We start from the raw sequence: 18,276 nt of genomic DNA, 5'->3' as shown, positions 1-18,276 counted from the left end.
AGACATTATTCTACTACAAATCCCATGAGGCGATGCGGCAAGGTCCAGCTGCAAACCAGAAGCGTTGTTTTTATTTTTGTCCTCCTTGGTCCTCTCAATAAAAGGCGAGGCCCGACTCAGGGACGAAGAGAGCATGCCGGGAACTGTAGTTTCCCAGCGTTCCAATTATGTTCCGTCCGTAGAGGGAGAAACGACAACGCCCGGCGTGCCTTGCGACGAGCCGAGGCTGGTCCCTCCCACCTCCCCAAAAGAGCCACATCCGGGCCTTTGGCCGTCACTGTGGTCGGCGATTCGTCGCCATTACAGGGCAGCGGCGGCAACGGTCGTGCGGAGAGAGAGAGAGGCTGAGGCGGCCCGGGGGGCTTCCCTTGGGCGGCGACACTGCGGCCTTCCCGACGCCCTCGAGCCAAGGCCGGGCCGGGCCTCGCGGGGCTCCGTCCCTCCTCGCCGCCTCCTCTCTCTCGGCCGCCGCCGCTGCTCCGTCCGCGGGGCCCCGCAGGCCCGGCCGGCTCCTCCGCCTCCGCCTCTGACTCGGCTCTTGAGGCCTACCTGTCTCCGTTTCCCTCTTCAGGGCGAAGCATTGAGGAAAATGTCGCCATGAAGGTGGCCGAGACGACTGCGCTGCGCCGACCCCGCCGCCGGGCCATGAGCCTGGGCCTCGGCCCCAGCCCCAGCCGCCGCCTCCTTCGCAGTACCCGCAAGAGCGCCTCCGCGGCGCCCGTGAATGCTCCAGAGCACGCCCGTCGCAGCAACAGCAGCTCCAGCCCACGACGTGATGGACAAGAGCAACCCCTGCGGCTCCGGCCTCGGCGCCGGCTCCTCTTCCTCGGCGTCGGCAGGCAAAGGGCAGCAGCCCCGCTCTAACTCGGCCGGCCCGGCCGGGGGAGAGTCCAAGCCCAAAGGCGGTAAGGGAGTTAGTTGGGCAGGCTTCCAGTTTGTGTGTGTGGTAGGTGCCAGTGAGAGCCGGTGGTGCGGTGGTTAGAGTGCCGGGCTAGGACCTGGGAGACCAGGGTTCGAATCCCCACTCGGGTCAGGAAGCTCGCTGGGTGACCCTGGGACCAGTCACAGTCTGAACAAGCTAGCCGGGTTTTTGCGGGTATTGGAGGAATAGAGCCCATGTGTATTATCTTTAGCTTCTTAGAGGTAAAGGTGGGCTATAATGCAAGCCATCGTTAAAATACAGGGTAGCACACCAGTTCTGCTCTTCAGTGCCCTATAGGAACTTTCCCACAAGAAGGTGGAGGGGCTGGTGAAAAGTCCTCTTCTTCCAGTGTTCTTGGTGTGTGACCAAACCCCACAGGTGCCTCATGCCCTGAAAGTGGCTTTTTGGGCAGGTATGAATGATTTTAAGTTCCACAACATCTTGCAGATTTTCCCGGTCTTGGTGTATATAGGACTGCAGCCATAAACATAAGTTCGGGACAGATGAAATGCCAGATATTCAGGACAGACAGAAGAAAGTAATTGTTCGTGCCTCCCATAGTTAAACTGTGGAACTCACTTCCATAGGGGGGTAGTGATGGCCGCAAACTTGGATGGCTTTAGAAGAGGCATAGATAAATTCATGGAGGAGAAAGGTATTAGTGGCTACTAGCCACAGTGGCTGTGCTCAGCCTCTACTTTTAAGAGGCATTATCTGAATACAGTACCAGTTACTGAGAATTGCAGGAGGGGAGAGTGTTCTTGTGTTCCACTACCTTTGGAGCACCTGGATGGCTATTACAAGAACAGGATGTTGGACAACATGTGTCATTGGCCTGATCTGACAGGGCTTTTCTTATGCTCTCAATCTTAGGCTTTGATTATGTGGTCAAGATGCTAATCTAAAACTGATTGCATCCAAGGATTCTTTTAATTCATCTGTGGCTGCTCTTTGGCTCCTGCCTGTCTCTCTCATCGTATTCTGTATTTTCCATTAGTTCCCTCTCTGGCAGGAATATGGTCTTTGAAGTCCAAAGGGTATTTGTTATGAAGTCGGGGTTCTTGTTTACACTGTGTTTATAAACCAAAATTAGAAGCAGTGCTGTGTTCGGACTGATGATACACTGAATTAATGGTTGGTTGCTGCTGCTGCTAAAGAATGTAGTGTGGAGATAGAAGGTTTGGGTGGAGCAAGTGCTACTTCTGACTTTCACAGACCATGTGTCCTGGCACTGATTATATTCTAATCTACACAGCTAGTTGTGCAAGTGGCTGATTCTGAGTACGTAATCCTCAAATACTGGTAAGGTCAGTGTAACAAGCAGTTGCACTATTATTGTGACCTTTTACTTGGCTGGCAGTTACCAAATGTCTTCCATAAAAATCACCCTTCTTCCATATGTCATTCAAGTTGTAGAAGTCACCTGTATTGCTTGTAAAGGAATCTTAATTACTCCCTCCCTACTTGTAGGTAGCTGTTTAGCTGAGTCTGAAGGTTGTAATTAGCAAACTATGATTGTCTATTATTATTTTAGACTTAGAGGCAACTTTTGACATTTGTTGGGCTCCAAGTCCTATTAGCATAAATCAGCATAGCCAAATGTCTGGGATGATGGGAGTTGTAGTTACATCTGGAGGTCCAGAGGTTCCCCATCCCTCATATATATATATAGACTCATGAGTCTCACTTGTCAGTGCTATGGAAATAATTAAGATATCACAACAGCTGGATGTTGGTAAAAGTAAAGTGAGAACTTGATTATTAGTCTGGGAGGATGAGTTGCAGTAAGCTTTAGGTTTTTATGCTGCCCAGACCTTTCTGCACAGCCAGGAGAAAGTATGGAAGGTTTTTCTTCTGTTTTCTATATTCAATAGGTTGGTGTGCTGTCTGGACTCAGAACTGTAGTTAATCTTCTCTATAGTTGGTTTAAACAAGCTGCAATTTGAAGTTGGCTTGTTGAACCTAAACCATAATTAATGTAAGTGCAGTTTATTGTTACAGAAAGTATGGCTGCTGTGCTTAATCCAGTGCAAAAGCTTTCAACCTTTTTTCTCTCCTAGCTGCACAGAAAGGAGTGCATAAACCCACTGTACTGCTAAGGCTCCTTCAGTTTGTTTATGTCACAGGAAGCTAACCATAATTTAGCATGATGTGCATATACAGGCAATTAATAGTAGATGTCTGACCTAAAATCTCATTCATAATGGGCAGCGCTCCGGCAAATAACAAGCAATATAACAAAATGCAATAACATGGTAGCGCCTCTGCATGCTGAAAAATATCTATATGGAGATAAGAACAATCCTGAAGTTCCATATGTGCATGTCGGGGTAGCCAGCATGGTACCCTCCAGATGTTGTGAGCTAAAATTCCCATCATCCTTCACCATTAGCCATGCTGCTTGGAGCTGATGGAAGTTGTTGTCTATAACATCTGGACAGCATCATATTAGCTACCCCTGATGTAAGCTGTATTTAGCTGAAGTTGTGTGATTGTAGCTGAAAATATATGACTGACTAAAATGCTCTTAGCACAGGTAGGCATGAGGATATCAGACTTTTTGCCCTATTTTTATAGTGTGTATCAGCCATGTGGGCTCCGGGATCAAGTGATCCTAGTGAGGGAAGTGCAAGCACTATTCTCTACCCTAGCTGTAATTTCTTCTTTGGGATTATTCTGCATGAGCCACTACAAAACTAGTAGCAATAGAGGCAAAGGTTTATCTTCCTGGAACAAGTTTTTAACATGATACTGCAATATATGCAAGAGATATGATTTTGTTCAACAAATGCCCACTATATGTTGAACTGAATGCTCTCGAGGGGAGAAAGATTCAGCATTCAATTCACATTTAAAAAGACAAACGTTGCTCCTATAGAACTGTTTACAAACAGATCTATTTACTATAGACAGGCTCAATCACATGGTCTAATGCCAACAATCTGTTCACCAGCAGTTTTCTCTCAGCACAGTTTAAAACTATGAATAATCCAAAGCACTGAGACTGCAGTCTTTTACCAAGTTAACTGGTAGTAAACCCCACTGAATTCAATGGGACTTGCTTTTCAATGGACGTGTTTAGAATAGCACTGTTAAAATAGGAGACAAATATTCAAGTAGCTTTTTCTGGGGATGAGTAGTAACAAAGCCCATGAAACAATTTGGATGCATCCTTGCAATAACTAAATATGCCTTTGTTGCCTCTGTGAATTTTTGGGTTGCATGTGGTGTGGTGCACCTTAACAATGCTTCTCCAGGGTTATCCTGCTGACTTTTTGTTGCTTTGACATGGTATAAGCTGCATGTTGCAGTAGGGGTTACTTGAAGGTGATTAGCTTAGTTGTAGTCAAGATTCCATTTTCCAGTCCTGAGACTCTGAACTTGCATTGCTTTTTTTAAAAGCCACTGTTTTATCTCTCTTTCTAGATGGAAAAAATGCAGGTGGATCCAAACAGCGTTATAATCGTAAACGAGAAACTTCATATCCCAAAAATGATAACTCTGCCAGCCAATCCCGTCGCTCCACTTCACAGAAAAGCAAAGCTTTTAATAAGATGCCCCCTCAGAGGGGTGGACATGGCAGTGGCAGCAAACCTTTTAGCTCTTCTTCTAATGGTGGAAGACGAGATGAGGTGAGAATCTGTCTAGTTTGCCCAGCCACATTTCTTGGGACGGGATGATTGCGTGGTGATGCTACATTTCCTGTGTAGAATGTGCTTGTGCTCTTTTGCTGTGTTCTGAAAAATGGCAAAGGATCCTGTATAGTGATTTTTACCTCATCTTCAAATCTAAATTGGTGCCAACAGCTGTGGAGGAAGCCAGAACAGCACCTAGAAAGTGTTGTGCCGTAAGTTATTTCCTTTACCTGTTAGGAAGCCTATCTTCAATTGCTGCCCCTGATCCAGGAGTGGCTAACATCTGACCCAGTAGATGTTGTACTTCAGTTGGAATAGCCAGTGATCAGGGGTGATGGGAATTGTAGTCCAGCAGCATCTGCAAGGTCATGGGATGTCTACCCTTGTTCTTATCCCTAGTGTTATAGCTCAGGTAGAAATTCCATTTTTAAAAACATCAAAACCCTTATTCTTTTATGCATACACAATGGGACATGCCATGCCAAAAGTACTTTATTTTCCCATGAATAGTGTTTTGTTTTGATGAATCTGTAGTGTGTTAAGTTTGCTTGTACAACTAGCAGAAAGTTATGTAAGGAATGGATGAAACTGTTAAAATATCTACCGTACATTTGTGTCTCCATATCTGACCTGACCTCTTCTGCAGCTGGAATGTATATGGCAGACAGTGTAATCTGTTTATTTGAAATACCAATTGGTACCAATACTAATTGGTATTTCATGCTATAAAGTGTAATGCTTATTATAGGCATTACAAGTAAGTTAGCAATTGAGTGGGAAGTAATGATCTCAGGTGTTTGGCTTGTAATTTATCGAATTTGATGTAAAATTAATTTTCCTTTGTGTTGATTCTTGTAGAATAAGAGTTGTTTGAAACTGACTGACTTGAACATTGCTATCTGGATTGAGCCTCCTAACCACTGTTGTTGTTACTCCCATTTGTGTACTAAATCTTCCAGTGCAGTAGTCTTTTATAGTAAATGCTCTTTGGACAGGTGTTGCCTGCACTACACACCAGTGCAAAAAACCGTGTTTATGTGGCACAGCTGTTAAAAATTGTTTTATTGGTGACTCATTCTAGGTGACTCATTGTCTTTTCAGGTAGCAGAGGTCCAGCGGGCAGAGTTCAGCCCTGCCCAGTTTTCTGGACCCAAGAAAATTAGCCTGAACCACTTGCTGAACTTTACTTTTGAACCTCGCGGCCAAGCAAGCTACGTTGGGAATGGCCGCGGCAGCTGGGGCAAGAGGAACAGATGGGAGAACAAGCCTTTCAGCAAGGAGCTTTTCCTACAGGCCAAGTGAGTGGGAGGTCAACACAAGGTTGTGGTTCCCTTTCATATGCCCAAGGAAGAATGAGGCCAGCAAAAAAACAAGATAAAAAAATGGAAAATGTTTTCATTTACTTACATTGCTATGATTTTGTTGAAACTTCTGTGATTATGTTGTTGTCCTGTTTTCCCAGTTTAATGAGATTTTATGTAGCATTCTCTGCTTGGTAGGCTTCGTGGGCAGAAAGACCTGGGATTGATTTAGTGTGCACTTTTAAATTTTATGCTCTGGTTTCTGTAAACACTTTAGAAGCCTTTTGTAGTAGTAATTCTGAGAGTAAGTTGAGATTAAGCCCTGAAAGGTAACAATTTAAGGAAATGAAGGCATTTTCAATATTTCTTCTTTGATACCATGTTATTCTTCATTAAATCTGTAATTGGATTGGCTTCCTGCATGAAGCTGATCCACATACCGGTAATACTGTAATAAGGCAGGGGTGACTAACCTGTTGTCCTTCAGATGTTGCCAGACTACACTTGTCACCATTTCTGACCATTAGCCATGATTCCTGAGGCTGATGGGGGATGGGAGTCTAACATCTGTAGGGCCATATGCCACCCACCCCTGTACTAATGTGATTCTGCTATTTTTTATGTTGCCCTATGTAGTGATGTGAGGTGAGAATATTCTCTGCTAGAAAATTCTCCAGAGAGTATTCTCCACAAACTGTAAATTCTAATGTAAGAACCAGTTTTACAACCCACATTTAATTTTTTTAGTAAAAAATAAGTCAAGCTGTGATATTTTCAGTGTAAGTAATGATTTATTTATTTCATCCATTATACATACACAACATAATTAGAATTCAAAGATGATGGTAAATATATGGTTAGTGATAGGCTTAGTGATTAATGTGAGCCATTCACGATGAATTTTCAATTTCAGGTTTGCTGCAAAAAATGTGAATTCACTGCATTGCCCCATTGAATATCTGTACAGTTTTTGGTTGCCATCTGAACAAGTTTACCCATGAGTAAACATGTATATTAACTAATTATATCATTTTCAATGCATTAAAATGAATATTCTCCTATTTTAAATGAAAATTCTCTTGTATTCTCATTAATCAAGAATATTCTCAAGAATATTCTCCATAAGATTATTCTCGAGAATTTAACATCATTAGTCCTATGTAATTGTGATCCTGAATACCTGTATTTCTAGATTCTTTTCAGTTAGCTTAGCATCAGATAAGTATTCAATATTCTGTGTTTTTTTTCTGTTTGCTTTCCAGCTGCCAGTTTGTGGTGTGTGATGACCAGGACTACACAGTTCATTTCACTGACCCAGACACCTTGGTCAACTGGGACTTTGTGGAACAAGTGGTTAGTAGCAATGCACTTGCCTTGAAAGCTTTATTACACAGACTTAGACAGGTTGGCCACTTCCCACTTGAGTTTGGCTCAGTTCTCCAATCAGTTAAAAGGTCATATTTTAGAGTGAAATGATAGCATAGTAAATTGTACCCTGTTGCACTTTCCCAGCGGATTTGCAGCCATGAAGTCCCCTCTTGTCCGATATGCTTATACCCGCCTACTGCTGCCAAGATCACTCGCTGTGGGCACATCTTCTGCTGGGCATGCATCCTGCATTATCTCTCTCTGAGTGAGAAGACTTGGAGTAAGTGCCCCATCTGTTACAGCTCAATTCACAAGAAAGATCTGAAAAGGTAAAAGAGGTTCTCTGAGCGATGCCTTATATTTTTTTATTGGCTCACAAGTCACCTATCACTCATCACTCCCTTTTGTTTTTGCAGTGTTGTTGCTTTGGAAACCCGTCAGTATGCAATTGGCGACACAATTACGATGCAGCTGATGCGACGGGGGAAAGGGGTCTTGATAGCACAGCCCAAGTCAAAGCTGGTGAATGTGGAACAGCCTATTCATCTAGGAGGTGAGCGGCAAAGAGGGAAGTTGGGTACACCTTGCTGCCATTTGTACAGTATCTGCAGACTGGGGCATAATCTAGTACAAAGTTATCTGGCTTGGGCCGCTTTGAAATGAATAGGAGCAGCACAAAAATCAGTCTTGGCCATGGCTCCTTGAAGGTGGCAGAATTGTTACTCCGCTGTTGCTCCCTGTATGTAAACTGACTAGATTCCCTGCTTTAAAAAGCATGTAACAGTTCCCAGCAGCAAGTATGACCATTGGCTGGGAATTGTAGTTCTGCAAAATCTAGAGAGCCACAGGTTTTCTCCACACCCAACTAGTGCTTTCTTAAGTGCAAGGTAGGACTAAGCACAAATCTGTGATCGACAAATGATTAATCCATTTGACTCGTTCCATTATTTACTGTTACGTCCAGTATTTCACCTCTGTGCTTTAAGTCTCTGTTTTGCTTCTTCTGTTTTCTCTACCAGGGCTTCCTGATAGCCCAGTGAGGAAGATTACCTAATTGATTGGTTGCACCTTTTCCACAGTCACATGTCCAAAACTTTACTTGTCCTTAACAAATCAAGCAAGATAACTTCAGCACTAGTAACATAGTTGCTAGGCACATTCCAATGTTGTGGGGTCCAGTGTATCATTAGTTTACATGTTAGACTACATTTTTAGAGTTCAGTATCAGTCATGTCTATTTCTTATGTTAAGTGGAGCTATATCTTTCCAGCTAGGACTTCAAAGGGGTCAGTTGGACTCTAGTAGCAGATAGAGAATGAACAAAAGGTTTCAGGTGACGTGATGAGTTTCGAAGGCTTTCAGGGAGTGCTGACTTTTTGCACCCATGAGAGACTGTCAGGGGCACCACACATCCCAGCCAGCCAAGCACTCACTGCAGCCTAGTATATGGGCTGCAAGAGAAGGTTTTTTCCAAGCCTAATTTAATGGCGGGGAACAGCCCCTGTTGTTGGTAGGGAAGGCCTCTGCAGGCATATGTAGGCCCAAATTTTATAGAGCCCCTAATCAGCTGGGAAAGCATTGCTGCACCTCTGGCATCAATGCAGGCTGTGGCTATAAAGACCGCAAGTAGATCATAAGAGTGTTAACTTATAGGATATATTCCAACTGGATAGCTACCTGCGTCCCACTGTACCATTAACTTGTAGGGTTGCCAGACTCAATAGAGGACAGGACTTCTGTGCCTTTAATTGCCCTGCTCTCTTTTGAGTCTGGAAATCTTAAAGAGAAACCAGCAGACCCTTTGCTTGGAAATTAAACACTATTGAGTCTGGCAAGCCTATTAACTTGGTATGTCTTTGTCCAGATGAGCAACATGGACAGTACTCCAAGCTGCTTCTGGCCTCCAAGACTCAGGTGCTGCAGGAGGTTATCCTGGGGGAGAAGGTGGCACTCTTGCGCCAGTATGAGGAGGACAAGCACACACCTGAAGCATGTTTCATTGAGGCTGCCATTCAGGAGCTGAAGGTGAGGCATTGCTGGGTTTTGAGTAATGTTACGTGGGGAAATCTGTGGGTTTTACTGGTTGCTCATGGCACCTGTTCAATTTGAGTGACTTTGAGCATTTTTATTGTGTATTTCCCTATTTTGGCAGGTGGCCAGAGGGTGGGGTTTTTTTGGGGGGGGGGGTGTTGGCAAGCACAAATACTGCTGAAGTTGTAGCTTGAGCTAATAGGAGTATTTTATTTATTTTGTAAAATTTATACACCACTTGATTGTAAAAAGCCTCAAAGTGGTTTAGAAAAAGGCAATGCCATAAAATCAGGGGAAATTTGTAATACATTAAAACATGCAAGAAGTTAAAATACTAAAAGAGATTAAAAACCACACCAGCATTTCTAAGTATCTGGGTAGGCTTGTCTTTATTTGTTTAGGAATAATGTTTCTTTAGGGTTTTTTCTAGTTTACATGGTGCTTCCAGTTTTTTCTTTCATCTTCACAATAACCTTGCGAGATGGGTTTGGCCTTAAGTCACACAGAATCCAGATAGTTTGTTGCCGCTGTCACCAGTGCTTGTTTCTTGTTCTCCGGTAGGGCATAAGTGATGGTTAAACATCAAGAGGTGCAGTCCGAAACATCTGGCGAGCATCAGGCTGGCAAAGCCTGGTGTATATGTTGATGTGATGCTGAGATAAACAATGTTTGGCTTGGCTTTTAGGATCGAGAGGGAAACTTGATGTCTGACAAAAACAGAGAGAGTGATGTTGCAGGAACCACGGCAGCTGTGGAGGCTCTCATTGTGACGGAGTTATCTGACAAAGCAGCAGCAGCAGCGGTAGTGACCCAGGAGAGGAAGGTGAGAGCTTGAGTGCTGTTGAAATGTTGTTATCTCACTCTATTCAATAACTATTTTAAGGTCATTAGAATGGGGGTGAACCTATCTTCAGTCCTTGTGCCCCAGAGACACTCCAGGGTGACTTCAGGATAGAGATGGCAGAGATAACCTGCACGGTTTTGAGGGCTTGCTTGAATGGGTTGAGAAAGATGGGTGTGAACTACTCTCTATTCTTAACAGCCTGTTCTGGAGTATCTCTCTGCTTTTGAAGAAGAAATCCTGGAGCCACCTCCTGTAGATTCTGCAGCTGCTGTCCTGCCCCCTTTTGAGGTGGAAGAGGCAGTGGGAGTGGATGATGCCAAGGAATCTGGCAGGGACCTACCGGGCACAAGTGAAATGGAAGGAGCTGGTCTGCCTGAACCTGCCTGTGAGAAACCTGAAACAGCATTCAGCAGTGGACACCCAAACACCACCCCTTTCTACTACTTCTATCAAGGTTAGCTCAACAATGTCAAAGCAAGGATAGGGAAGCCTTTTGCAGTTCAAGGTCTACATTTCCTTGTGGGGAACCTTCTGGGGGGGGCAGCATGTCAGTGGTGGACAGGGCCAAAGGCAAAAAGTACACAGAGCGATGGATATGGCTACACGTTTGTGCAGTGGACACACAACGTGTCTCCACCTTTCATCCAGACGAGCAAGAGATATCATAATTCAAGGATCCATTCCAGCTAGGCAAATCTGCTCACAGAGGGTACAGAGGAGAGAGGCCTGGCCTAGGGGAGGGTCCCGAGGAGCTAGACAGAGAAGCTTGGGGGGCTGCATTTGGACCCCAGGCCTGAGGTAAGGCTTCAGAAGATCACTGTGTGACATGCTTCACCAAGAATAACTTTCTTCAAGAGAAGCCAGCCTTTTGGGGGCGGGGAAGAGGCCCGGTGACCTTTAATTACTTCATGACCTTAAGCGCTTTGGTTGAGGCAGACACACGTAGAAGAGCAAAATGTGAGGGGTTCCCAGTGCCCTGTGGAGCACTGTCCTCTTGTTTTGTGCTGCCTGGGTGTGGGTGGGTGGGTGCTACATACAAAGGGGGCTCTTAGGTTATTGGTTCCCAAGGATGGATTGAGAGCTACTGCACTGAAGAAAACAGGAGGTTCTTTGGTACTCTACTCAGAAATAAGGAGAATCTGCTATGTTGTTCTAGTTTTGGAGGCAGTGTTGGTGGTGACGGGAGAGGGGAAAGTAAAACATCAATATGGACTCTCAGAAGTGCAGATAAAGGCTTAACTACCCAATGCATTTCCAGGAATGCCATAGTTAAACCAAACCAAACAGCAGTCCCTGCTAGAGTCTCAAAGGTGGTTTGCAATTGACGTTTTGGAACAAGTGAGGTGGCAGAATCAAATACCCTACTGGATTATTTCCTTATTATTTATTATTAATTTATATATTGCTTTAAGTGGCATTTGGTATTTAAAAAAACCTATGTGCAGCAGCCCCGGGTGCATGCAGAGGAGCACTGTGTAGACTTGGGGCTGCTGTGTCTCGTAAGTGGGTCAAGAGAGTACGGCTCGTTGTCTCCATTTCCCCTGCTTTTCATAACTGTCCTGCAACTTCTCTTCCGGTCCTGCAGCTGAGGACGGGCAGTGCCTGTACCTTCACCCAGTGAATGTCCGCTGTCTTGTGCACGAGTACGGCAGCCTGGAGAAGAGCCCAGAGAAGATCACAGCCACTGTGGTGGAGATATCTGGCCACTCCATGACGGAGGTAACAGCACCCAGAATTGCCCTCTGTGTGTAGTTTGACCGTGGCTGAGCTACTGTTTGAGGTATAGGTACCTTCATAGATTTTGCCCTTGCGGGAATTTATTATCTCCTGGAATGATTTTTCTGGCTGTGTGCTGGGAGGTGGGTTTAGGTGCACTTGAGTGTTTCTCCCGCTTGGAAATACTCATGACCGGCACTGGCTTGGCTTTATTTGGTAAAAAATAAGGCATTATTTATTGACATTGACCAGCATTCTCTTCACACAACATGACATCAGGGAATGGGTGTGGGGTAGGGTTACCATATTTCAAAAAGTGAAAATCCAGACACAAAAGTTTAGCCTTTTCTTTCAAAATCTCCCCCCGAAATCTTCATTTTTTTGAGCTATTTCTAAGTAAATTCACCGAACAACCAACATTTCCGTTATGGGTTGCCATACGCCCAGGCAGAGAGGTGTGTTTGAAGGTTGCACAACCAGCTCTCTTCTCTCTAAACCCCCAACCTCACCTGCAGGATGTGCGGCAGCGTCATCGTTACCTGTGTCATTTGCCACTCACCTGTGAGTTCAGTATCTGTGAACTAGCTTTGAAGCCTCCTGTCATTTCGAAGGAAACACTGCAGATGTTCTCAGGTGAGCATTGGGAAGTTCTGTTTTTCTCTTGTAAAGGACAGTTTTGTGAGCAGGTTAGAACGGATGATGCCACCTTCTTACAGTCGCTGTGCATTCCCAGTTGTAGCTGAAGAGTTGCTTTCCATGTAACTTAAAATGGGAGTAGCCTCTATGGTGTCCTCCCAATGTTGTTGGACTCCCAAATCCCATCAACCCCACCAGCTTGGCCAGTTGTCATGAATGATGGGAGTTGTAGTCCAACAGTATCTAGAGGGCACCATGTGAGCCACTCTGATTTAAGGTTCAGTGCTAAGAAGAGAGGGGGGCAGGTGATGGATGTGGGTGTGCTTGAGTTTGGAAACAATATTGGAAAACCATGAATTCAAGATCCTGCAACAGAAAATGGAAACTGAAATCCCATCATTGTTGGGCTTTAATTGTTGGGCATTGTTGGACGTGCCACTGGGGACTACTACCAAGGGGGGGCAGGGAAGGAACATGTAAGGTGCTTTTTCTTTGCTGTTCTGAGAAGTCTGTCTCACCTGGGAACTCTCCCAATGGCTCTTAGATGACATTGAGAAAAGGAAGCGCCTGAGACAGAAGAAAGCTCGTGATGAGCGACGTCGGGAGCGCAGGATTGAGATAGAGGAGAACAAGAAGCAAGGCAGATGTAAGTGGCAACCTTGCCCTCCTCATCTAAAAAGAAGTGCTTGGGTCTGACAGTTGGTGTAGATGGAAGCACCTTAGTAAGTGGGAGGAGAGGGGGGTGGTTGTGACTCACGCTGGCCTTTTGTGACCCGGGGTGGTGGTGGTATAATTTGAAACAGGCCAGTGAGTATGTAGAAATGGCAGACGGTGGGAATGCCATATTTTAAGCAGTGAAGCTAAGGAATTTCTCAAATGGCAATATGGCTTTCACACCCCTCTGAAAAGGAAGAAGATGCATGAGGGAGTACATGTCACTTGAATTGATCTGACTCATTGGCATAGAAGTGAATAACTTTTGTCACAGAGATAAAACTTTTGGTTTTCTGTCTAGATCCAGAGGTTCATATTGCTTTAGAGAACTTGCAGCAGTTCCCTGCCTTCAGCGCATGCTCAGGAGAGTATGCAGGCACTGAGAACCAGACTGATGCTCTGCTCTCTCCTGTTGGTTCAAGTCCCATTTCTCAATCAGGTGAGCAGCTGAAAGAGACCCGAGTACCCAGCTACTGTGCTCACTCTCTAAAGGTTTAATTCCACTTCCTTAGCAGAATCATCCATGGGTGGGGTAATGCAGTCAAAAGACAGGGGAACACCTGAATAGCAGCTACTGGAAGGAAGGTCCCCAGCTGAATTTAAAATAGCATCAAACATGAAACCAATAAGACTTGGAAGACCAGTGCCCGAGAAAGAAGGATGCACAGGTGCAGAGTGGAGAGCCTATACCTGCTATTATGCCTCTTTAATAACACAACTCTTAGTTTGTATAGTAAACGTGTGATTTTTCTCCTTGCAGAGTCCGTGTATACTCCACAGTCTCCTGCAGGCAGTCTTGGCAGCCCTTCACTCTTTGTTGGAAATCTGGAGGAGGAATCTACCCTCCCCTCCTTTGCCCAGGTGTGTGCTCTGTGCAGGACTTTCCGCTGCACCCAATCAGTTCTTCATTATGAGAATTGTTTAAAGAATCTGCTTGTGATTCAAGCATAAATGAAGCCTGAACCCAAAGCCACAAAATTGTCCACACTGTTTTATCACTTCTGAGTAAACCACGAAAAGGTGTTTTTTTACCGTTAACTGTCATGGGCTGGTTGAATGCAGAGGAGTGGTGGGCGGCACCAGCTGTGACCACTAGGACAGAGCTGTTCTTGTTTCTTTGAATAATGAGTTAACTTCACTGACATCAGGTGCTTTATTGCTGACCTACTCCTTACTTCAGCTCCTGACATCAACCTTTAAAATAGCTTTAGCTGACCTGTTGAAATGCCCTCCATTGATCTCAAGCCACCTTTAGCCACAGAGAGGTAGCGTGTGGCTGATCTGACTCTTGCACTTGTTTTTGGTAGATGCTGAGGGCTGGAAAAGCTAAACCAGAAACATGGAATAGTTTTCAGCCAAAGAAGAAAGGTAAGCAAAGTGATTCTGCACCTTTGTAGAGTTGAGTCTTATCTCAATTTATAGCCAATCTTTCTATATATGGCACCCAAGATGGTTAACACCAATAATAAAAAATATGATAAAATGGTTTTAAACCATGTTTATCAGTCACATTTTGAAATAAAAAATCAAGTCGCTAGCAATGAAACACCAAATAGTGACTACATTGAAAGGTAAAGGGACCCCTGACCATTAGGTCCAGTCGCAGACGACTCTGGGGTTGTGGCGCTCATCTCGCTTTACTGGCCAAGGGAGCCGGCGTACAACTTCCGGTTCATGTGGCCAGCATGACACAGCCGCTTCTGGCGAACCAGAGCAGCGCACAGAAACGGTGTTTACCTTCCCGCTGTAGCGATACCTATTTATCTACTTGCACTTTGACGTGCTTTCGAACTGCTAGGTTGGCAGGAGCAGGGACTGAGCAACGGGAGCTCACCCCGTTGCAGGGATTCAAACCGCTGACTTTCTGATCGGCAAGCCCTAGGCTCTGTGGTTTAACCCACAGTGCCACCCGCGTACCATTAGAGCAAGTTAAAAGGAGCCATAAATAAAGTCAGCCAAGCCAAAGGCCTGTCTAAATTTATAAAAAGCCTTTGCCTTACAGTGGAAGGATATTAGAAAAGTCTATGTGTGTTTCTCTTCAGTGGTGCCTCAGAGGACTTATGACAGAGCCCTGTTTTAGACTTCCCAGTAATTTATAAACAGCCACTTTTATTTTCAGAGGAAAACTCCACCCTGGCTCCTCCTGCTCCAGGAGACAGTGATGGGGAGAGCGATAACTCGGACCGTGTACCTGTGCCTAGTTTCCAGAACTCCTTCAGCCAAGCTATTGAGGCAGCCTTCCTAAAACTGGACAAGCCGTCCACTTCTGACCATCTCTTGGGTAAGAAAAGAGAGGGGAAATAGCTCAGTAGTGTGGGTGGGGGGGGGCGCTCAGTTGTGCAGCCCCTTAACACTGATGTAAGGGGAGACTTGCACAACCGCTTGTCTATGGTACATTTGCATTGTCCCTCTTGGGTGATGCCTGTCATGGCCACCTCCAATTCAGGTGCTTCCGATAGTCATACATAATATTGGAGCACAGTGCAGGGCAAACCTAGCTAGATATGTTGAACAATCCTTATATAGTCTGTCACCTTTGTTCTGATGCTGTGAGAGTTTACTGGCTCAGCTTGATACTCTGGGGTGTGGAGGGTTAGTCAGGGGACCTACTGCCACTGACTATGTCCCCACCCTTGCTCTGGCCAGTGACCAGCCAGGCATCCGGGTCTCGAAGGCTTGAATGGGAAGCCGAAAGTTTTTGATCCAAAGGCTAGGGGACTTGAGAATGAAAGAGCCTGCCGGTGGATGCCTTCCCACAAGAAGCCTGCCCTGGTTCTTTATTTCCAGGGATGTGTTTTTATTTAGCCCAGGGACAGTGAACTTGTGGCCCTGCAGAGGTTGCTGGAATATATATTTCCCATCATCCTGGGCCATGCAGGCTGCTGTGGCTGATGGGAACTGGAGTCCAGCAACATCTCAAAGGCCTAAATGGGCTCCTGTAGCAGCAGGATGACCCCCTTAATGCTGGGTGTGTGTATATATAAAATGAAATTGCTTCTTTGGAATAAGTCATTAGTTTAGCATCTCTGATAGGGTACATGTTGCTTCTGGTGACTCAGGCTGTTGTTTCTTTTACAGAGGAAAAAAGAGGCAAGAAAAAGAAGCAGAAGCAAAAGTTGCTGTTCAGCACTTCAGTGGTTCATACCAAGTGATCATACTAACGGACAGATTTCTTCACCTGGTTCTCTTTTGTTTGCTTTTGTGTTTTTGCTGCTATAGAAAAAAAGTTTTAAAGTTTGAGCAGAATAAGTCTGTTTCTGGGACTTGGGAAGGTGCATTGGAATTAAAAAGGAGCACTTGTCCAGTTAATACCAAAACAAAGTATTGCATCGCAGAAGCCAAAGTGCCAGGGCTGTGCCAAGTATAACTCCTTTGACATGGGAATAATAGTGTGGTCAGGGTGGCACACTTGCTTGTCACTTAAGGCAGGCAGGGAGCTCCTGATGCTTCTGGCCTGTGTGAAAAGGAGTCTACTGGCTGCAGTGCTCCTCGCAAATTGGTAACTAAAGGAACCTGGCTATAGAGCATACACTGATTGTTGTGTCATTTTGATAAGCGCTGCTTATAAAGAATGGGGTGTGTGTGCAGGAGGAAATAATTCAACTTACACCTGCTATTTTTAATCTTTTCCCCAAAGGGCAGAAGCTGGGGAAAGGTACTTTGGGAAGGCTTTCCTGAGTAATCTGATGGGTTCTGGAGGCCAATTGTATGCAGCTAGGCAAGAGAGTGCAATGCCCTTTCTGTGGTTCTTGGGTGTAATGGTGCTAAGTAAGGTTACTTGGAGAGAAATTAGAATGCCCCCCTTTGCGCAGAACAGGTACACTTGTATGCACATGCAGGTCAAACACCTAAGGATCTGGAGGTCATGGTCTTCTGTTTGCTTGGTTCTGGGATTCAGTTTGGGTTTGTATAATGTATGTTTTAGCCTTCCATTCTTTTTCTCTCCTTACTCTTCCAGCCCCTACCTTGTTTTGAGAAGTGGTCTCATTCTGCACTGCTTGTGGCTTGATCTGAAACTAATTACTACTAAAAATAAAAGTGTCAGTTCCGTTGAATACAATGAACTTCAGTGTACCATACCAGCAAGGGTGAAATTAGTTGCAATAAACCATATGCACAAGGTGTTTCCCTGAGCTGTACCTTACTCTCTTTTTAACACACTATTCTGCATCAAGCCCTTTTCATTCAGGTCCTGGTAACAGAGTTGTTTTCTGTGGCCAGGAAACAAGTGTCTTCCAACCAGACCTGGCTTCCCTTTTATTTAAGGGAAGACACCAAAGACAGTTTTAGTGTCTGAGGTTCCTGTAAAATAATAATAATTATTATTTATACCCCGCCCATCTGGCTGGGTTTCCCCAGCCACTCTGGGTGGCTTCCAACAGAAAAATGAAATAAAATAATCTATTAAACATTAAAAGCCTCCCTAAACAGGGCTGCCTTCAGATGTCTTCTAAAAATCTGGTAGCTGTTTTTCTCTTTGACATCTGATGGGAGGGCGTTCCACAGGGCGGGGGCCACCACCGAGAAGGTCCTCTGCCTGGTTCCCTTCAACTTGGTCTCTCGCAACGAGGGAACCGCCAGAAGGCCCTCTGTACTGGACCTCAGTGTCTGGGCAGAACGATGGGAGTTGAAACGCTCCTTCAGGTATACTGGACCGAGGCCATTTAGGGCTTTAAAGGTCAGCACCAACACTTTGAACTGTGTTCGGAAACGTACTGGGAGCCAATGTAGAACTTCCAAGACCGGTGTTATGTGGTCTCGGCGGCTGCTCCCAGTCACCAGTCTAGCTGCCGCATTCTGGATTAGTTGTAGTTTCCGGGTCACCTTCAAAGGAAGCCCCACGTAGAGCACATTGCAGTAGTCCAAGCGGGAGATAACTAGAGCATGCACCACTCTGGCGAGACAGTCTGCAGGCAGGTAGGGTCTCAGCCTGCGTACCAGATGGAGCTGATAATTGACCTGCGCCTCCATGGACAGCTGTGAGTCCAGAATGACTCCCAGGCTGCGCACCTGGTCCTTCAGGGGCACAGTTAACCCATTCAGGACCAGGGAGTCCTCCACACCTGCCCGCCTCCTGTCCCCCACAAACAGTACTTCTGTCTTGTCAGG

General features: G+C 45.3%; 1 protein-coding gene across 1 annotated transcript; it reads left to right on the top strand.

Moving 5' to 3' along the window:
* Nucleotides 1–276: 276 nt before the first annotated feature.
* On the top strand, nucleotides 277–17,291 carry RNF10 (ring finger protein 10). Its single transcript, XM_035099131.3, has 17 exons — nucleotides 277–905; nucleotides 4,349–4,554; nucleotides 5,659–5,855; nucleotides 7,121–7,211; nucleotides 7,371–7,555; nucleotides 7,643–7,779; nucleotides 9,091–9,251; nucleotides 9,943–10,080; nucleotides 10,300–10,555; nucleotides 11,687–11,820; nucleotides 12,333–12,450; nucleotides 12,998–13,099; nucleotides 13,469–13,606; nucleotides 13,928–14,028; nucleotides 14,475–14,535; nucleotides 15,287–15,448; nucleotides 16,246–17,291. The coding sequence occupies exons 1-17, from the start codon at nucleotides 725–727 to the stop codon at nucleotides 16,317–16,319; spliced, it is 2,442 nt and encodes an 813-aa protein (XP_034955022.1). The 5' UTR covers nucleotides 277–724; the 3' UTR covers nucleotides 16,320–17,291.
* The last annotated feature ends 985 nt before the right edge of the window (nucleotides 17,292–18,276 follow it).

The sequence above is a fragment of the Zootoca vivipara genome, chromosome 16, assembly GCF_965207765.1.
Source record: "Zootoca vivipara chromosome 16, rZooViv2.hap1.1, whole genome shotgun sequence".
Lineage (NCBI taxonomy): Eukaryota > Metazoa > Chordata > Lepidosauria > Squamata > Lacertidae > Zootoca > Zootoca vivipara.
The sequence above is the reverse complement of the archived record's forward strand: the minus strand, read 5'-3'. Positions and strand labels throughout refer to the sequence as shown.

Bases quoted from the DNA above. Each gene is read 5' to 3' on its own strand.
- RNF10 (XM_035099131.3), top strand. From the start codon at position 725: ATGCTCCAGAGCACGCCCGTCGCAGCAACAGCAGCTCCAGCCCACGAC. The intron at 5,856-7,120 runs GTGAGTGGGAGG...TTTGCTTTCCAG, and splicing joins GAGCTTTTCCTACAGGCCAA to CTGCCAGTTTGTGGTGTGTG. The intron at 13,100-13,468 runs GTAAGTGGCAAC...TTTTCTGTCTAG, and splicing joins GAACAAGAAGCAAGGCAGAT to ATCCAGAGGTTCATATTGCT.